The 20,583-nt window shown below is 40.5% G+C and overlaps 1 protein-coding gene across 1 annotated transcript in view; it reads right to left on the reverse strand.

The window, feature by feature from the left end:
- Window positions 1-20,583, reverse strand: part of TTL (tubulin tyrosine ligase) — a 31,408-nt gene that overhangs the window by 5,672 nt on the left and 5,153 nt on the right. Inside the window, exons 2-6 of the mRNA XM_070734617.1 lie at window positions 9,903-9,981; window positions 5,753-5,985; window positions 4,416-4,551; window positions 3,770-4,039; window positions 987-1,130 (exon numbers count right to left, since the gene is read on the reverse strand). Of these exons, the coding sequence (XP_070590718.1) occupies window positions 987-1,130; window positions 3,770-4,039; window positions 4,416-4,551; window positions 5,753-5,985; window positions 9,903-9,981 (862 nt within the window). The remainder of the gene's footprint in view (window positions 1-986; window positions 1,131-3,769; window positions 4,040-4,415; window positions 4,552-5,752; window positions 5,986-9,902; window positions 9,982-20,583) is intronic.

Genomic DNA, 20,583 nt, shown 5'->3' on the forward strand with positions numbered 1-20,583 from the left:
TACTTTGAATTTCATTATGATTACAGTATAACTTATAATCTGTTAGTTGATATCAACTTAGGCTCAGAATAATGTCTTTATATTTCAATTGAAAGATGAAGGGTTTGACATCTTTGTGTTGGGAAGAGAATAATTTTTAGGTTGCCAATCAATCAAACATAGAAACATAGAAACATAGAAGACTGACGGCAGAAAAAGACCTCATGGTCCATCTAGTCTGCCCTTATACTATTTCCTGTATTTTATCTTACAATGGATATATGTTTATCCCAGGCATGTTTAAATTCAGTTACTGTGGATTTACCAACCACGTCTGCTGGAAGTTTGTTCCAAGGATCTACTACTCTTTCAGTGAAATAATATTCACTGAGCATTCTCAATGATTCAAAATGAAGGCCAACAGCCATCCCAGAAAGAGTAATAAACACATGCACAGACAGCAGGTGCTAGCCACAGATCTAGGAATGCATCAAAACACTTGCTCTTTTTCACTTGAGCCATTTGTTTTCCAGATACTAGCTGAAAATAGCATCTTGAGCTACTACAGACATGAAATACTAGTATCTTTTGATGCTAATTGAGTTCTTTGTCACAAAAGAGGGTTAGTGGTAGCTCATAGCTTCTTTCTCCACTTTAACAGGAGAAGGCAATTAGTTTTCCAGTGAAGTAGGGGAAACTGGAGAAGGGAATGGTAAATAAAATCTCCGGAGGAGCCTTTTTGAATTGATCCTTTTGCATTTCAAGGGATTACACTGGATTTCCTTTCATAAGTATGCAACAGGTGCAATCTCCTTTGAGCTTCTGCCTACAAATACTCCCAGCAGGAAAAAAAACTAAAAACAGTTACTCGGAAGCAAAAGAAAAATATCCATCCATGCAGCTGCCACAAGTGGAGATCATTTGCTTTCCGATATGTCTTTATCCAGATTTTACAAGACATTGTGCACCATTCACATACTCAAGGGGACATGTAGAAGGATGCTTACTGGGCACATGCAGGAGCACCATTGACTTCAATTAGCCAAACTTTCAAGTCTTCATCCACCATGAAATCAAAACCAAAGAGCTGGAAACTCTGATAATGAAGATGTTTGGTACTGATAGCAGGTTCTATACACATAAGGCAGCTTCTGTGAATAGAATGAAATATTCCATCATTGAATTATTTGAAATTGTGCTTTGTCCAAAGACCTAAAATATTTAAAATAGTGCTAAAAAGAGATGCCAATACTGAGTAGCTTTGCTTAAAATAACAGTAAAGTCACTGAGTAGGGTTAGACGCTAGAATTTGCTCACTGAATCGGTTCACAAATTGCATTAAATCCATAATGTACTTTTATAGTTTTGACTCACATGCTTGTGTGAACAGTTAAGTATTTGTGGTAGCTCCTCAGGACCTGTTTCTCAGTTGTTTTGGATTTCACTCCATATAATTGTACTGGTCAAGGTGATGGGAAATTGTAGAAGTTGTGTTCCAAGGTATCTGGAGCCCAATAAGAGCTTAAATGATTTTGTATTCAATACCTACAGTCTACACTGTCCAAAATTAGCAAAACATATAATGAAACGGAGGATTTTCTTTAGAAAGATAGTTATGGTAAGCCAAATTCCCTTATCATTTGCTAAATTAAAAATCAATTTTTTTGCAGGGGAGTGTTAGTGTTATATGGGCATACTGAGGTACACCCAAAACAGCTTGCGTAGCTGCATTCCGGACTATCTGCTGTCTCTGAACACTCTTCAGGGGTAGCCCCATATAGAGCGCATTGCAATAATCTAGACGGAGATAATGAGGGCCTGAGCGACTGCGTACAAGGCCTCCTGCTCCAAATAGTGCTGTGCCTGATACATCAGGCGAACCTGGGCAAAGGTCCCCCTGGCCACAGCTGAGAGATGGTGTTCAAGGTTCAGCTGTGGATCCAGGAGGACACCCAAGTTACAAACCCTATTTGAGGGGGTCAGAATCTCCCCCACACCCAGAACAATGGCTGGACAGATGGAACAGTCCTTTGGAGGCAATGCCCAGAGTCACTCGGTCTTGTCTGGGTTGAGCTTGAGCCTGTTGGCTCCCACCCAGACTCTTACAGCTTCTAGGCACCGGCACATCACGTCAACCGTTTCACTGAATTGGCATGGAGAGGACATGTATTACTGGGTATCATCAGTGTACTGATACCTCACCCCATGCTGTCGGATGATCTCACCCAGTGGCTTCATGTAAATGTTAAATAGTAGGGGGGAGAGAACCGACCCCTGCGGCACCTCACAAAGTAGGGGCCGAGGGGTGGATCTCTGGCCCCCACTAACACAGACTGAGAACGAGCAGAGAGATAGGAGTAGAACCACCATAAAATGGTGCCTCCTACTCCCACCCCCTCCCGCCGTCGCAGAAAGACACCATGGTCAATGTATCAAAGGCCACTGAGAGGTCAAGAAGCACCAGAATAGAGGAATAACCACTATCCTGGGCCCTCCAGAGATCATCCATCAGTGTCCGCTGTCCAGTTGTGTTCAACTCTAGGGGCGGTGCTCATATCTGTTTCTTAGCTAAGGGAGCCAGCATTGTCCAAAGACCCTTTCGGTGATCCTGTGGCCAGCATGGCTATATGCCGAGAGCACGGAATGCTGTTACTTTTCCACCGAAGTGATACCTATTTATCTACTTGCATTTACATGCTTTAAACTGCTAGATGGGTAGGAGCTGGGCCAAGTAATGGAAGCTCACCCCATCGCACAGCACTCAGGTCTTGAATATGTGCTGTCAGCCTTCCAGCTGACAAGCCTAGTGTTTTTAATCACCTGACTTTTATTCTTGGAACTCTATTAAACTTTTCATCTTAGTATAAACATTTGCATTCTGTGGCAGGTAACGGACTTAACATGATGCAAGTCATCTTGACGATACACATTAAGGATTTTTCTTATGCTTACTATATAAAGTAAGATGCCTAGAAACTCTTTACCTGATTAAATTTGCCTTATAGTATGAACATAGATAATAGTAGAAATATTAATTACAGGTGGTCCTCGACTTACAACCATTTGTTTGGTGACTGTTCAAAGTGAACAATAATGAAAAAAATTACTTATGACCTTTTTCACACTTACAACCACTGCAGCATCCCCATGGTTACATTATCAAAATTTGGACGATTGGCAACTGGCATGTACTTACGACAGTTGCTGTGTCCCCGGATCATGTATCACCATTTGTTACCTTCAGACAAGCAATGTCAGTGGGGAGGCCAGAGTCACTTAACAACCATGCTATTAACAACTACTGTGGTTCACTTAACAACAGTGGCGAGAAAGGTCATAAAATGGGTTGAAACTCACTTAAGGCTGTCTCTCTTAGTAACAAGAATTTTGGGCTCATAAGTCAAGGAATACCTGTAATGGAGGAGGAAATTGTTGGGTATTCCTAGAATTGTTTTCATGTACTAATAGAAGGAGCTAAATATTAAATATCACTGCAAATCTATATTAAATATCACTGCTAATAAAGAAAAACTGTATGCATGTGCATGAGAGAGGGAGGGAGGGAAGGAAGGAAGAAGAGGGAAGGAGAGAAATGTGTCCCTTTGTGACACATTCACAATTCAAATTCTAACGGAGACTTCACATAGCCACCAGGGAGCACATTTGATGTCTTTGGCCTCTTAGCCTCTAGTCTCAGGTCGTCAGAGTGCAGATAATATATGAGTAATAACTGTGCAAGAAAAAGCTTCTTGCAGATAGGCTAGAATGAAAATAAAAGGCACATACATACCTTATTATATTTTTGACTTGCATTAAGATTGTATTTTCTAAAGTAACGTTCAAAGTATTCACCAGGTACTGATTAAATTCTTCAAAAAACATTTCATTCCCTTCTTCATATCTCCCATAGTTTTTAGAATATTCTTTCTGTATGCAGTGATTGGTCAAATGACAGGTTTTGTCCAGGAAATTACCACTATTGTAAGGTTCTGAAGAGGTCCGTAGAACACCTTCTCTGTAGAGGTAGATACTATACTGGTGATCCACTAGGACCCAACTTCTAAAAGTTAGAAAAACAACATATCGCAGTGTATAGTTTTAAAAAATGTATTAGGTATAACTATTCCAAATCAGAAGAATCAGATTTAATAACAAATATTTGATAATATGTTGTAATTAAAGTTAATTAAAAATATTTACATAAAGCAAAAGTTTTTTCTGATATCTAATCTAAATCTACTCCCTTGCAGTTTCATTCCATTGTTTTTAGTCCTTCCATGTGCTAATGAGAACAATGCTGATCCCTTTGCTCTGTGACAGCCCTTCAGATATTTGTAGACAGCTATCACGTCTCCTCTATTCTGTCAACCTAAACTGACAGAAAATTTATGAAAAGCATCTCAGATACAAAAATATTTTTAAAAAGAAATAATTACCTAATATCAAATTTGCGATGACCTGGTTCTAAGAGCATAGGCTTCTCCAGGTATTTTTGAATCACATGCACTTGTCCTTGATTATCTATAAAATCCAGAAGTTCAGTAGCCTCTGAAGAAATAAGAATTCCTTCACCTAATTGAAAAAATAAGGGGTTGGATAGAGAAGTACTAAATAAAATATAAACAATCCAATCCTAGCTTTCTTAAAATTGCAACTCAAAACTTTTTTTGAAGTTTAACTTATAACTTTGGGTATCAATAGAAGTGATAGGAGAATAATTCAGGATTGTACTCTGAAGTCCTTGGTGATCTCTGAACTAGATTGTTTTCTTGTACATATTTTATTACCAGGCTGGAGCATAGCTGAAATCAAGGGACTACCAAGGAGAAAAATATACTGAGCGGTGGGCTACAAGCCGGAACGCTAAATTGCGCTCGCTGCCGTGGCTCGTAAGTGCTTGCGGGGCCAGCGCGATTTTGCTTCTGCACCTGTGGAGGTAGCAAAATCATGCATGGAGCTGCAGGTAAAACCTCACCAAAACACAGGCGCACCTGCGGCTCCATGCGCGATTTTGCTACCTCCACAGGTGCAGAAGCAAAATTGCGTTGGCCCCGCAAGCACTTACGAGCCGCAGTGGCAAGCGCAATTTAGCGTTCCGGCTCATAGCCCACCGCTGAATATACCCCACTAACATTGACAGGCAAGCTCCGTAAAGAAACAGAGCAAGCCCCACTCTCTTCTAGCACTGAAGATGTTACCTAGGCAGGTAAATAAAGGTCTGCAAGAAAGATCAGTTTTCTAGGCCACTAGTATAGTAATAAAGCTTTGACTGCTGTTGCTGGACCCCCAAAAGCAGGCTTGGTTACTTTTCTTATCCCACTACCTTTGTCAGTGAAGTTGTTGTCTCAACAGATCTGCAACAAAGCTGCCACACAATATTTGATCTTAGGGAAGGTGCTTTAGTATCAATCACTTTTTCCAGATTGTTAATTTTCTCTATCAGTTTTAATCAAATTATGCCAAATTATGCTGGCTGACTGTGTATCCCAATAAGCCCAAAAGTTTGATTAAAAAATGCAAACAGGTTTTGCTCCATGAAACACAGACTAGGTGTAAAACTTTGGCTTAGCACAAAGTAGCAATTCACCCATGGAATCCAGGAGAATATGCCTGAATCAGTAAATGAATAGCAAAGTTGGAATTTGAATATGGGATCTTTTTTATTAATAAGCCATGGTTTTTATACTCCATGGCTCCCCATCTTCTCTTGGATAAACAAAAAACCCTATACAAATAAAAGAAATGCATTCCAGCGTCTTTGTCAGAAATTAACCTTTGGCTCCTGCTGAGGATTTGGCTATCCACACACTTCCTTCTCCACTCTCTTTCCTCTTCTGATAGGATGACAAAAAGACTTCCCTTTCATCTGTTCTTGTGTTGTTTATCAGAGGATGAAGCCCATTCTCAGCTGGAGCTACTGGTGTCTTCAAATTGGTTGGATAAATCACATAGGATTCTGGAAACCACGTGCAAGCCTCTACCAATTCAGGACTTGTCTTGATTAATCTAGAGAGAGATAGAGAGGGAGGGAAGGAGGGAAGAAGAGAGAGGGGGGCGATCTTAGGTGGTCTTGTTGATTTAAGCTTCTTTCATATTGCCGCCAATTGCCTCCATTTGGATCAATCCAATCATTTCTGTTTTTTTCAGAACAGTACAGAAATGTACAGTACAATACAGTACAGTACATACATACCGTGTTTCCCCGAAAGTAAGACAGTGTCTTACTTTCTTTTTATCCCCAAAAGCCCCACTATGTCTTACTTTCAGGGTATGTCTTATATTGGAAAAAAAATCATCAAATTTTTTGTTTTAACCATAAAATTAACATTTATTTACAACCTGAACAGTATTGTATTCACCACAAAACAGCAGATGATACCCCAGTATGCCAGTGTGTATGTTTTACTGATGTATGATTAATACTGTGTGCATTACCGTATTTTAAGCAGGAGGCGGCAGTGACAAGTGCAGGGGACGGCGCGGTGACGTATGGAGAGGGGGACGGCGCGGTGACGTATGGAGAGGGGGGCGGCGCGGAAGTGGGCAGGAGGCGGCGCTCATTAAGATCAGAGGGAGGTGGCAGACGCGGCGACGTATGGAGAGGGGGACGGTGCGGATGTGGGCAGGAGGCGGCGCGCAGCTAGATGAGAGGGAGGCGGCAATATCCCCGTGTTTCCCCGAAAGTAAGACATATGTCTTACTTTCGGGGTATGGCTTATATTAGCCGACCCCCCTGAAACCCCCGATACGTCTTACAATCGGGGAAACAGGGTACATAGTGCAGTAACCCAGTGACTCTATTTCTCAATGCATGCATTTCCAAAACTTTAGGAAAAGTATTTTTTGGAACATATTCCTATAATGGAAATAATACATTCTCTATTCCTTACTCATCTATGTATGTCTTGAAGGAGAAATTCAGCTTATTATTAGATTAGACTAGGTATTTTGGATGTAGGAGCTTCCGTTTCTTTGATATCTAGATAAGGGAAAATACTTCTCAAAACCTCCTGATAACTGTTGCTACTGAAAATAAGGTGGATGCTGTTCTAAAGTAGCTGTTGTAAAAGACATGTTCCAAAACCTTGATTTGATGTCTTCCTCAAGCCTATAACCTATGATCTTCTTTTCCAAGGTTCAGTGACTGGAACTGAAACAATCAGTATAAGATCCCTAAGAATGAGGCCTCCTCCAGAACAATATTTCATGGTAGTTTTCAAATACATATTATCATTCTGTATTAATTACATAATTAAGGACTTTAAAGCCATTCCCAGCTACTTATATAAATACTCATGATAGGCCCTGTACACCTGCAGTTTAGGAGACCTCTGGCTTTCTGATTCCACAGTAGCCAGCTACTCAACCTCTAGGAAGCTCATAGAGAGGGCATGGGAACAACTTTTGGTGTTGCAAGTAATTATTGTATTTGGGAACATGATGATCCTGATCTTGGAGAAAGGTAGTACATTTTGATAATCTTATCCCTTATGAAATACATTGTAATTATATTACTGTAAAGCTATTTTAAGATGGCATCCAATGTATTTCATGCCGGATATGTAATGGACCTACACAATTTAACTATGTCCTAAATGAGTATGTCCTTTTATCTACCCCAAAACCTTTCACCATTCAACCCCAGGTTAGAATTGTTCAGATTTGATGTTACAAGAAAAAGAGAAAAAGCATCATATTCTATACACATTCCCCACATTGTAAGAAAATGAAATAAAGTTTAACTACACCTGCTAGCGTAATTTTTTCCCCCAAACTGTGACAAGCTCATTTTTAAATTTTCCCCCTGAAAATGATTTTACTCACAATCAGGTACTATCTTCAATCAAATGCTTTCATAATTCTGGGACAGACTTCCCCACCCAACTTATACTCTCCAAATATGGTGAGCTTGTAAGTTTGAAACTCCCAGGCATTAATCAAATCAAGTTTGGGAAAAAGTAAATGGTGAATTAGCTGTAATGACCAATTGCCTGACAGCAAGCTCAGTTTAACAGAGTCCTTCTAAATAAAAGAGAGGATGAGAGATTCTTCTCAGATGGCTGTTCCTCATGAGGAGACTGCAGGTTAGTAGCCATCCTAACCACCCTAAGATTTACAATTATTTTACAGTTAAGAGGTTTTCCAAACAACAATTTAAAAAACTACCTGGTGAATACGTAGTGAGTAAAACTTCAACTCAGAATAGAAGAAAAGCTACCTAACTAGTAACTTAATATTTAAAAAATGGCATAAAGATTAATAAGAATTTAAGAATGTTTTTAATGGATAAATGGACCAGACAGATTTACTCAAAGAGCAACAAATATTCTACAAACAATTGGCTGGAAAAGACTGGTTTGGAATCAAATTTACCAACAGTTTAAGGAAGAAGATATTCTTGTTGTGCCAATTAAAATGTCTAAAAACCAGCTGTACTTTTTGCAAGATTTTAAATGAATCCTAAAACACAATAAAACATTTGGCAAAGCCCACAAGCATTTTATTTTATGTTTCCAAGAAAGGTCAGAGATTAGAAATGCCAACCAGAGCTTAATGGATTTCATATCCTTAAGGCTTATTAGTATATGTAAATCAACAGAGCATAAAGGTCACATATAATCCAAATGTGTATTATCCATTAAAACATGCCCTCTAGCACTCTTTTTCACTGAAGAGAGTGGCCTCTTATGTAATTTTTAGCCAAGCAGCACAATTCTAGGAGAATTATAAAGTAATACTTATTGATACACACACACACACACACACACACACACACACACACACACACACACATAGCCTTAAAAATTAAAAGTACCCTCTACCTTCAAGACAAGTATTTTATTTGTTGCTATTAAGGAAAATGAACAGAAGGTTATCAATTACACTCAAAAATCTTTCCAGTTCCCAAGATCTGTGACCTGAAAGTAATTATTGAGCATCCATATCTAAAAATGAGGCAATGCCAGTTTGAAGTCACAAGGCAGCGGGAAATTTCCTATTTTTGAAATTAATTGACTGTCAATGGCAGCATTGAGAAGGTAACAAGAGGAGAATTCCAAGGGATTTGTTCCCCAAAAGCCAACCAGACATTTAAATCAACCTAACTACATACAGAGTAACAAAGCAGCCACATAGCATGCACAAATGAATTGTCCTCCTGAAATCCAATGTCCACATCCCTTTTACTAAGATGGAGGGCATTAAGATGGAGGGATTTTCGCGGGTTCGAATTTCGCGAAGTCTCTACCACGGTTTTTCAAATTAAAAACTACTTCGTGGGTTTTTTCCCTATACCACGGTTTTTCCCGCCCGATGACGTCATGTCATCGTCAAACTTTCGTCTGCCTTTAATAAAAATTTTTTAAAATAAACTTTAATAAATAAACACAGTGAGTAATAATCTAAATGGTTGCTAAGGGAATGGGAAATTGTAATTTAGGGGTTTAAAGTGTTAAGGGAAGGTTTGTGATACTGTTCATAGCCAAAAATAGTGTATTTACTTCCGCATCTCTACTTTGCGGAAATTCGACTTTTGCGGGCGGTGTTGGAACGCATCCCCTGCGAAAATCGAGGGAACACTGTATATTCAATTACATTTATCTACATTTATGCTGAATGGCCATTAACTAAGACCCACAACCTCTTTATTTTTACAGATAGATAACATATTGTTTTTGGCAGCTCATTTGCATTCACATTTTCTTTCTTTCTTTCTTTCTTTCTTTCTTTCTTTCTTTCTCTTTCTTTCTTTCCTTTCTGATAAGCATTTGGAATGCAAATTGCTCTTTTCCACATCTAAAACAGTTGCAGTGATTAACCAGTAACAAGCTGAGTGTTTTAATGCAAACACAACTTCAGGAGATTTACAAAAGGCAGCATGGATCCCACTATTACATGTAAACGAGCAAGCAACAATATCTTACCTCACTAAAGAAGCTTTTCGACAAAGTTTATCAGCCCCTCTATAGTAGTTCACCAACTGTGTAAGCCCAGGTTCATGACCTATAAAAAGCAAATGTTAATATGTCCATGTTGTTTGCATTCTGGAAATGTTTTTCAACAAATATAAACAAGCATTTATATAGATAGCACCATTCTTAATCTCTTCTTTCTGAAAAACCAAAAAAGTTTACTGTAGAATTTTTAACATCAGGAACTTGCATACCTTGTATATATTTGATTTAAATACATATTGTTGGAAGATGATTAATAACTCTTTCCCCTAAGTATGCATGGGCTAATAAGTGTTTGGAAACTTCAGATCGTGCAGAATGCGGCAGCAAGAGCCATTGTGGGGCTTCCTAGATTCGCCCACGTTTCTGCAACACTCCGCGGCCTGCACTGGCTGCTGATCGGTTTCCGGTCACAATTCAAAGTGTTAGTAATGACCTTTAAAGCCCTGCATGGCATTGGGCCAGAATACATCCGGAACCGCCTTCTACCGCACGAATCCCAGCGGCCGATAAGGTCCCACAGAGTTGGCCTTCTCCGGGTCCCGTCGACCAAACTATGTCGTTTGGCGGGCCCCCCGGGGAAGAGCCTTCTCTGTGGCAGCCCCGGCCCTCTGGAATCAATTCCCCCCCAGAGATTAGAACAGCCCCCACCCTCCTTGTCTTTCGCAAATTACTCAAGACCCACCTTTGTCGCCAGGCATGGGGGAGTTAAGATATTCCTTCCCCTAGGCCATTACAAGTTATGCATGGTATGTTTGTGTGTATGTTTGGTTTTTTATAATAAGGGTTTTTAGTTGTTTTATTAAATTGGATTGTTACATGTTGTTTTACCATTGTTGTTAGCCGCCCCGAGTCTGCGGAGAGGGGCGGCATACAAATCTAATAAATAAATAAATAAAATAAATAAATAACACTATCCAAATAGTGAAAAAATATTGCTAGCTGTCTAGTTCCAGATCAACAAAAAGAATGTGAAGACTACTCAGAAGAAACTAAGAAGACAACCTTATTTGCATGCAGTAACGTCACAGATTCAGTCTCCGTGCCTTGAGATCTAGGACACCTGTCAGCAACAGGACAAAGGACAAACACAATGACTTTTTCCAAGGCAGATTCTTGGGTTGTGCTAATGCTGGAAATCATTCGCAAGCAACGCAATCACATTGAACTTAGACATCCTACTATCTTTGCTTAAAAATGAATGGAGTTCTTTTATGGAAAAGTTTGAATTGCCTCAAGCATTATCAACACATTTTTCAGGGGGGTGGGGAATCTTTTGACAAATCTTGGATGAATTTTTCAAGGAGCAATTCCTGCAAAGCACTCACAGTACCTAACTAGGAACCAGCTGGGCTCTTGAAAAGCAGTTGCTCTAAGCATGTTACATGACATGTTTTCATTTAGATATAAGTTTAACTGAATTCAGACTTGCCCACCTTTGTTTTGGGGCTGCTTGAATAATTTGGAAAGATTAGGAAAATCTTTCTAATGTTTAGGCTCTTTTGTCAAACGTACTTAGCACATATTGCCACAGTTAATAAAGAGAGGTGGAGAGGGATTCCATTCCTCCCACCCCCAAAATATTAGAGGACCACTAAGCAAAAAATTTCCTGGAATAGAAATTTCTATTGAGAGAATAAGAGAGATGGTACTTAAAAAAAAAAGGAAAAATATACAGTGGTACTTTGTCTTACAAACACCTCATCATACGAACTTTTCAAGATACGAACCTGGGGTTCAGATTTTTTTTGAAAGTTCTTACGAACTTTTTTCTTCTTATGAACCCGCCCCCGCCGCTGGGATGCGGAGTGCCCGTTTTTGCGATCCTGGGATTCCCCTGAGGTTCCCCTCCATGGGAAATCCCACCTCCTGACTTCCGCGTTTTTGCGATGCTGTAGGGAAATCCCAGTAGGGGAATCCCAGGATCGCAAAAACGGGTGCTCCGCTGGCAACGGAAGTCTGGAGGTGGGGTTTCCCAGCGAGGGAAGCCTCAGCGAAATCGTACCATCACAAAAACAAGGAAGTCCTCGAAACCACACCTCCAGACATCTGTGTTTTTGCGATGGTGCGAATCAGAAGTGTATTGAGAGGATAAATTTAAAGCCACAAATAACCCAAAACTGACAACACAAATCAAAAAATAAGATTCAATATAATATGTGAAACTATATGCAGAATGTTTTCTAATTTTTTTTCATTTTCTAAAAAATGTGAATATGCAGAAAGTCTAAGACCACGGATACATAATTAACACTGGAGGGTTATGCTTTTGAAAAGAATACATTATATTCATGCCAGAAAGCTTTTATTCTATTTTGTTAATCAATTCTGATGAACTGAAATTTTAGACGCAGAGATTTTGATTTGTCAAATAAGGCAGGAAAACCACACCTATTGATCTTTTTTCTTACATTAAAATAAAGGAAATAAATCACTGCAGTCTAAATATTTTGCTTGTCATTCCAAAAATCCCCAAAGATTGTTATTTATCCTTCAGGTTTGTTGTCCTCTAGGTTCTCAATTTGGGAGGTTATAATTCATTTCTACAGTACTATAGCCCCGTGATGGTGGACCGGTGGCACCGCAAAGCTCTCTCTGCAAGCATGCGAGCCCTCACTCAACTCAGCTCCACCGCGCATGCCTCCCATCAACGAGCTGATTATTGGGTATCTGCTGTGCATCCATGGAGGGTGGAGTGCCTCCCCAGGCTCCGGAGGCTTTCCTTGAGCTTCGGGGAGGGTGAAAACAGCCTACCTTGGACTCCAGAGCCCCCAGATGCTGGAAATGTGCCTGTTTCTGGACTTCTGGGAGGCCTGTTTTTTGTCCTGCCCAGACTCTGGAGGCATTTCTCAAGGCTGTGGGATGGCAAAAATGGCTGTGAGGGGAGCATGGGTGTGTGTGTGTATGTGTCACGCGTGCATATGTGTGTGGGAGCACTGGGGGGTGTCGCACATTTATCTGTCTGGCTGTCTTTCTGTCTATCAGATTTCTATGTCGCCCTTCTCCTGGGACTCAGGGAGGCTCACAACAAAGAATACAATATGTTGTGGTTAGCTCTGGCCCTGCTCCTGCCCCAAGGACTGTGGATGTGGGGGAGACATCCACATGCTGCAGGCCTGTTTTGCCCCCGGTGGAATCTGCTGATGAAGGCTCCTCTGACCAAGAAGACATGAGTGACAGGGAGGAGGAGAGTGTGGCAGACAGCTCAGAAGGAGATCAATTATCTAGCTCCTCCTTGGATTCAGAACAAGAGTTAATGATACAGCCACGCATGCGGAGAGCGATGCATAGGCAACAACAACTGAGAGATTATTATCAAAGAAAATGAGGCCACCTGTGGTTGGGTGGGGATGTGGTAATTAGTGAGGCTGCTATAAAGAGCAGCCTGTGGGTTTGGCCATTGTGGAGGATTATCTGATCGTTGTGTGCTGATTTCCCCCCCCGCTTTGAAACTAAACCAGAGCAAAGTGTGTTTCACTTTGTGAAAGAAGAAGGACTGTGAATTGCCTCACAGCTGCAAGCTAAGTATCAGAGAACTGATAAGGGACTTGTACAAATTACCAGTTTATTTGGAGACGAGTGCTCTTTCCTATACCAAAAGAGGGCTTGGCTTAAGTGAATTTTCATTATAAAGAACATTGTTTTGAATTTTCAAACGTCTGTGTGTCTGAAATTTGTACCTGTGAATTTTTGGGAGGATTCTACCAGAGAGCCCAACAGAACAACAATATATGAAGAAATCTAATACAGTATTTAAATATTTAAATGTACTAAAACCTCACTACTAAAAACATAAAAACCTAATTTACATTAATTCTAAAAACCCTTACACATTTAAGAAACGGACATCCGCATTCATCCTCACCATTCTGCATTCATGGGCCTGGGATTTCAAAAGTTCTTAGTGTACATGGAGCGTGCAAATTGCATTATGGGTCCCGGCATGCACACTTTTGACACACAAAAGAAAAAAAGTTAGCCATCACTGCTGTAGCCCCTTGCTTTTGTTTTAAAAGATGAGTTTATTCTGCAACCCAATCTTCCCTTCCCTCCCATTAATATCTGTCATCTCCATTATATGAGGATACCATGCAACACTTGTTTGAAACTCTTTGTCATGCCCCAAAGTTTCCAAACCTGGACAAATTGCATCATCATCTGAGTCTTTATTCAAAGACTAGTCAATCCAATACCATCCAGTACCAAGATGGACACGAACAGAGACATCCGCAGGTAACCACAATTATATAAAAAAAGATGACAGCAATGCAAAAATGTCAGGATACAATCTTTATCCTTTTTATACCTGTCTCTCAAAACTGGAGACAAGTACTGTATATGTAAGTCACGAGGTTTGTATCATGATCTCATAATATAATTTTGTCACTTTCTCCCTGCTTATGATGCTGATGGACAAAAAGCTTCTGCTAATGCAATCCATTAGCCTTTTAAACAGACCTCTCTCACTGCTGACTCATGTAACTCAATCCTCAGTCCTAATTGCTTTGATCTCAATTCTTTTGGCAAGCTGCTCAAGTTTTGCTTTTAATAATTTCAGTACTTTTCAATGCCTTTTTCAGTTTATTAAAAAAAAAGTTTTATACAGGATAGAAAAAAGTTTATTTTTTCTTGGTTTGTCAAAACCAACATGGGCAAGCTTTTCCAACCTGACAATCTCCAGATAGGTTGGAACATTTGGAACCAGCCTAGCCTTACAAAAAAAGCTTGTGGCCTAAGCACTTGTTATGCTGGCTAGAAATTCTGGGAACTGCGACTCTGAAATACGAAGAGCAGCATATTGGGTTAGGACTCAGTGGTTCTCAACCTTTCTAATGCTGCGGACTTCTTAATACAGTTCCACATGTTGTGGTGACCCCAACCATAAGTCTACTGCCAATTCTCCCAACAGAGCTTTAAGCTGATTGGCAGGAAGGTCAGAGGGACACCCCCACTGTAAACACCTGGTTGGTCGGATTGTAAAAATATGGCGCTAGAATAGAAGCTTTAGTTCCTAACCCAATTTTCATGGGAAATTTATCTTTTTCCATGGTCTTAATTGATCCCTGTGAAATAGTCGTTCGACCCCCAAAAGGGTCCTGACTCCTAGGTTAAGAACCGCTGTTTTAGGTGGTTATAAAGTATCAATATTATGGCTGGATAGTGCACGGCATTCCTTTCACGGGAGTTGGTAACTCCTCAAAGCATCTATTTGCCAGGATGACCAGCTGTCTGTCTTTAGCCCTCCAGAGCTGTAATGTGATCCCAGAAAAAGGCATGTTTTGTTTAAGGAGTTGCAAAACGGTGCCATATTCATGCATTTATGCTTCAAACCTGGAACATTACACATATTATATAAAAGTCTTAATAATAAAATCACCATGCCTATGATATTCCTTTGTTACTCCTTAAGCAAGATCAAGAGAAACCTAGGTCAAAAGTAGCAAAAGCAACCTGAATTAGAAGTCACTTCCACTATAATAGTTTCTTTAATATCAGGGAACCTGCTAATTCTTTTGCTAGTGAGGGATTCTGAGCCTATTATCCCCAAGTTTTGTTTTTAAGGTAGAGCCAGAATTTGGGCAAGAAACAAAATGTAACCAGACACTGGATAGCTCAGCCTAACTAATTCCTTGCTAACAGGATTGTTGTATTTAAAAGAAAAACCAATGGATTCCTAAAATCCATCCATTTCCAGCCTTGGTATCCTTAACAGCATATCGATACCTATCAGAAGAAAAAAGAAAACAAAATTTATTGCCACAGTAACACAGATGCTCTTCTTGGCACAGAAATTGTAGTGGTTCCAGTTTTAGCCATAAGGCTGAAAGACATCAGGTATCTGACCAAGGAACCACACCAGGGGTGAAATGCTACCGGTTCGGCCCAGTTCGGACATACCGGTAACAATGGCTGTAGGTAATTTGGAAAACTTGTGGCAGCGGCGGCGATGCAAGGCTTCGTCCACCTGCCCAGACACCACCATTTTCTTTTTTTAAACCTCTGCACATGCGCAAAAACTTTTGTGCATGCACAGAGGGTGCAGAGTGCACGTGATGGTGGCGTGCATGTGAGCAACGTAAGCGTGCATGTACAAATCACACACTTCTGAACCAGTAGGGGAGGTAAGTCGATTTCACCGCTGAACCACAGTAACATTTACACCATCATGAATGTTTGGTAGCATAAATGTTCCACAGGATTTTGCCTTCTGCTGAAAAGGTGATTTACGACTTGGTAACTGCAGCTAAATTTACTCATACATAATGAATATTCTTTTAAATAAGCATATTTTTCTTTACATTAAACTTTTTGCTGGGGCATCTTACTTTGCTTGCTCATACACTGAGTAATGGCCTCCAGCACAAAAAAGCACATAATCTGTTATACAGTCAAAATGTTTATGACATTATACACCCTGGCATTTTCTGGAGCACTCATCCTATTTTAAATTAAGCAACTGCCAGCATCACTTAGTGGCTGATTCCAAACTGATGTCCTCCAGATGTATTGGACTCTTAATTCCTTGTTCTTCCAGGCAATATACTGGCCAAGGGAGACAGGGAGGCTGGCTTTTAGGGTGGCAGAGTCCAATTATCAGTTTATGTCATTCCAACTTCAAAAATAGGAGCAAAAATAACGTCTATTCCAGTGATTGCGAACCTTTATTTCCTTGGGTGCCTAAAACGCATGTGTGCCTGTGCTATCATGCATTTGTGAGTGCCCACACCCATAATTCAATACCTGGGGATGGCCACCCCCACCCCTTCTGGAGGCACTCTGGAGGCCTGAAACAGCCCATTTCTCAACTTCTGGTGGGCCCAGTAGGCCCGTTTTTTGTCCTCCCCAGGCTCCAGAGGCTTCTCTGGAGCCTGGGGAGGGCAAAAATGCCTTCCCCATCCCCCCTGAGACTCTCTGGAGGCTCCCAGAGCCTCTGGGCAACCTGAAAATCAACTGGCTGGCACACATATGCACATTAAAGCTACAGCTTGCGTGCCAGCAGATATGGCTCCGTGTACCATTGGTCTATTCTTTTCGAAATCATGTCTAAGATTTGCAGCAGGTATAAATCACACAGTAGCTACTTTTATGGAAGGCGGTGTAGTCAATGGAGCAGGGCAATGCAGAAATTTCATATGAGTACAATACCCCAAGGCAGTTTAATGATTCTGCCCGCTCTTTTAATAAATGGCTCATAAGCTCTCGTTTGGTTTGTTTAAGCAGGATCCAGTTCAGTATAAAAATCACAGCTGGCCACACATTTATTCTGAATTTTCTGTTTTACTAGAAAATTCAAAGGAGAGCTATTTTTGGTCAAATGCCCTCTGCAAGAATAGTATTTAGTAAGCAAGAGGTATGTCTATACTGAATAGAAATCTATAAATTGCAGGTAAATCAATTATAGTACATCTTTCTAACTCCAATGTAATGAACCATTTTTCAGGAATGCTGAGTAAAAAGCCTTTGTTAGAGATTTGTTAGTTCTTGAGGTACATTTAGTCTTTGAGGTACAATTTAGTCCTTGAGGTACAATTCTTTGTATTGCTTTAAAGCAGAATTTTGGGTGTGATTCATTACTTTTATACTGGTTCTTACAGTATTTTGCATTTTCTAGGAGGCTTTGCTTTCTCCTCAATTTTTTTTCACAACCTCAAAAATATGAGCTCCCCCACTTCTTATTATTACAGGCTAAAATAAATTAGTTTTAGTTACGCTTTGAGCGTACAAAGCACTTTTACACATTTTACTTTTAGTTAAATATTTTGTTAAATATTTTGTTTTAAAACATTCATCCAGTGGCTCAGAGCTGACCCTCTGGAGCGGGGTCCCCAACCTTTTGGACCTCAGGGACCACCAAGGTCATAATTTTAAAACCCATGGACCCTAATTCATAATTTTAAGTTCCTGCAGACCACTAATATGATTTTTTTTAAAAGATAAATACAGTACCTTTATAAATACAGTACCTTTATAAAATAATGATAAGAGAACTTCCATTTTATTAATATGAAATGAATCTATAACAAAATTATCAATGCTTATTTAATTATAACAAAATAATAAATGTTTATTTAATCATAACAAAATATTTAAAGGTTAATTGTAACAAAATTAATAAAGTTAGTGTAATCATTACAAAATAATTGAAGCTTATTTGACTGTGGCTTGCTTGTATTGTTGGGAAAGTCAGTCCCATATTCCAGAACTGTGGCTGTTGTCCTTTCCCTCTCCTCTCCTTCATTCCCCCCTTTCTTTTCATCTTTTCTTTCTTTTCCTCTTCTTCCTTTCCTTCTTCCATTTCCTTTTCTGAAGAAAAAACAATTGCTACCAACCTGCCTTCCATTGAGGACTTGTATACTGCACAAAAAGAGAGCTGTGAAAATATTTACAGACCCCTCACATCCTGGACACAAACTGCTTCAGCTCCGACCCTCAAAACGAAGCAATAGAGCACCGCACACCAGAACAACTAGACACAAGAACAGTTTTTCCCCAAATGCCATCACTCTGATAAACAAATAATTCCCTCAACACTGCTGAACTATTTACTAAGTCTGCACTACTATTAATCTTCTCATTGTTCCCATCACCCTTCTCTTCCCACTAATGACTACATGACTGTAACTTTGTTGCTTACATATCCTTACAATTTATATTGATTGCTTATTTGTACCCGGACTATCATTAAGTGTTGTACCTTATTATTCTTGATGAAGGTATTTTTTTTAATGTACATTGAGAGCACATGCACCAAGAGAAATTCCTTGTGTGTCCAATCACATTTGGCCAATTAAAAAACCCATTCTATTCCATTCCATTCCTTCTTTCTTTTCCTCTTCTCCCTTCCCTCCCCTCCCCTCTCCTTTCCTTCCTTTTCCTGCAGCAGGGTGGAGGAGCTGCTACAGGATGACCAAAGGGCCATTCCTGTGACTACCACAGCTCTGGAATATGGGATTGGCCCGTGGTGGGGCTGGAAAACTCTGCCATACGGGGTGGCACATGCAATGTGCAACTTTGCAAGTGGTGAAATGCGCAAAAAGGAGCGCAGCCTTCACTAGCTGGAATGAAATAATGGTGCTGTCGTGGCCAGGTGGGCGCGAGTGGGCTGAAGTGGGGGTTGTGATGGCTGGAAGCTGTGGGAGCGAAGGGCTACTTGCATTTGTGCTGCATCAGCATTCGGCCTCAGTATATTTGCACCAGCCGGTGGCGCATGGAAACCCTTGTCTCCCCAAGTTCTTGGTCTTACCTTCCTGTTCCAACTCATGTGGCTCACACTATTATACTCAAGGTGAGGCTTGCACTCGGCCTTAAGATTGGGGGCTGGCATGTGGCGGGTGATGTTCGGCGGTGCAGCCTTGTGTTCCCACACGCCAGCTGGATTAATTGCTCTCAGCCATATCAGGCCAGGGGACAAATGTTCTCCACGAACCACCAAAATTTTCTCATGGACCACCAGTGTTTCACGGATCACTGGCTGGGAAACTGTGGTCTGGAGCATATTTGCTCAAACTTGTGCTCTTATGTTTGCCCAGGTTCGCCTGGTGCACCAGTTGCGGCCCTATCTGGACTGGGACTCACAGTCACACATGCCCTCATCACCTCGAGGTTCAACTACTGTAATGCTCTCTACATGGGGGTACCTTTGAAGTGTGTTCGGAAACTTCAGATCGTGCAGAATGCAGCTGCGAGAGCAATCATGGGCTTCCCTAGGTATGCCCATGTTTCACCAACACTCCGCAGTCTGCATTGGTTGCCGATCAGTTTCCGGTCACAATTCAAAGTGTTGGTTATGACCTATAAAGCCCTTCATGGCGCCGGACCAGAATATCTGTGAGACCACCTTCTGCCGTATGAATCCCAGCGGCCGGTTAGGTCTCACAGAGTTGGCCTTCTCAGGGCCCCGTCGACTAAACAATGTTGGTTGGTGGGACCCAGGGGAAGAGCCTTCTCTGTGGCGGCTCCGACCCTCTGGAACCAGCTCCCCCCAGAGATTAGGACTGCCCCCACCCTCCTTGCCTTTCGTAAACTTCTTAAAACCCACCTCTGCCGTCAGGCATGGGGGAACTGAGACATCTCCCCTTGCCTATGTAGTTTTATGTATGGTATGTTTGTGTGTATGCTTTTTATATAATGGGTTTTTCAGATTTTTAATGTAAAATAGTTATTTTAGACTTTAATATTAGATTTGCTATCATATATTGTTTTATCACTGTTGTGAGCCGGCCCGAGTCTGCGGAGAGGGGTGGCATACAAATCTAATAGATAGATAGATAGATAGATAGATAGATAGATAGATAGATAGATAGATAGATAGATAGATAGATAGATAGATAGATAAATGTTTTGAGGCTATATCAATGAGCAATAATGGAATTGTAGGAGGATACAAACTTCAAGAAATCTGGAGAATCTAAAGGACAGATTTGTCTAGTGTTTAATTGAAGATAGCTATGCTATTACCTTCAGTGGTAATAAATATCCTTAGCTAAACATAATTATAGGACTTGGTCCTCCTGTTTCAGTCATTCCAGGTCATTTTCCACATTTAGCAAGTCATACAATTGTAGAATTAAAAAAAGACAATTAGAAGCTCAGCGGTGGTGGGATTCAAATTTCTTCACTATCGGTTCTGCGGGCATGGCTTGGTGGGCAG

The sequence above is a fragment of the Erythrolamprus reginae genome, chromosome 1 (genome assembly GCF_031021105.1).
Source record: "Erythrolamprus reginae isolate rEryReg1 chromosome 1, rEryReg1.hap1, whole genome shotgun sequence".
NCBI lineage: Eukaryota > Metazoa > Chordata > Lepidosauria > Squamata > Dipsadidae > Erythrolamprus > Erythrolamprus reginae.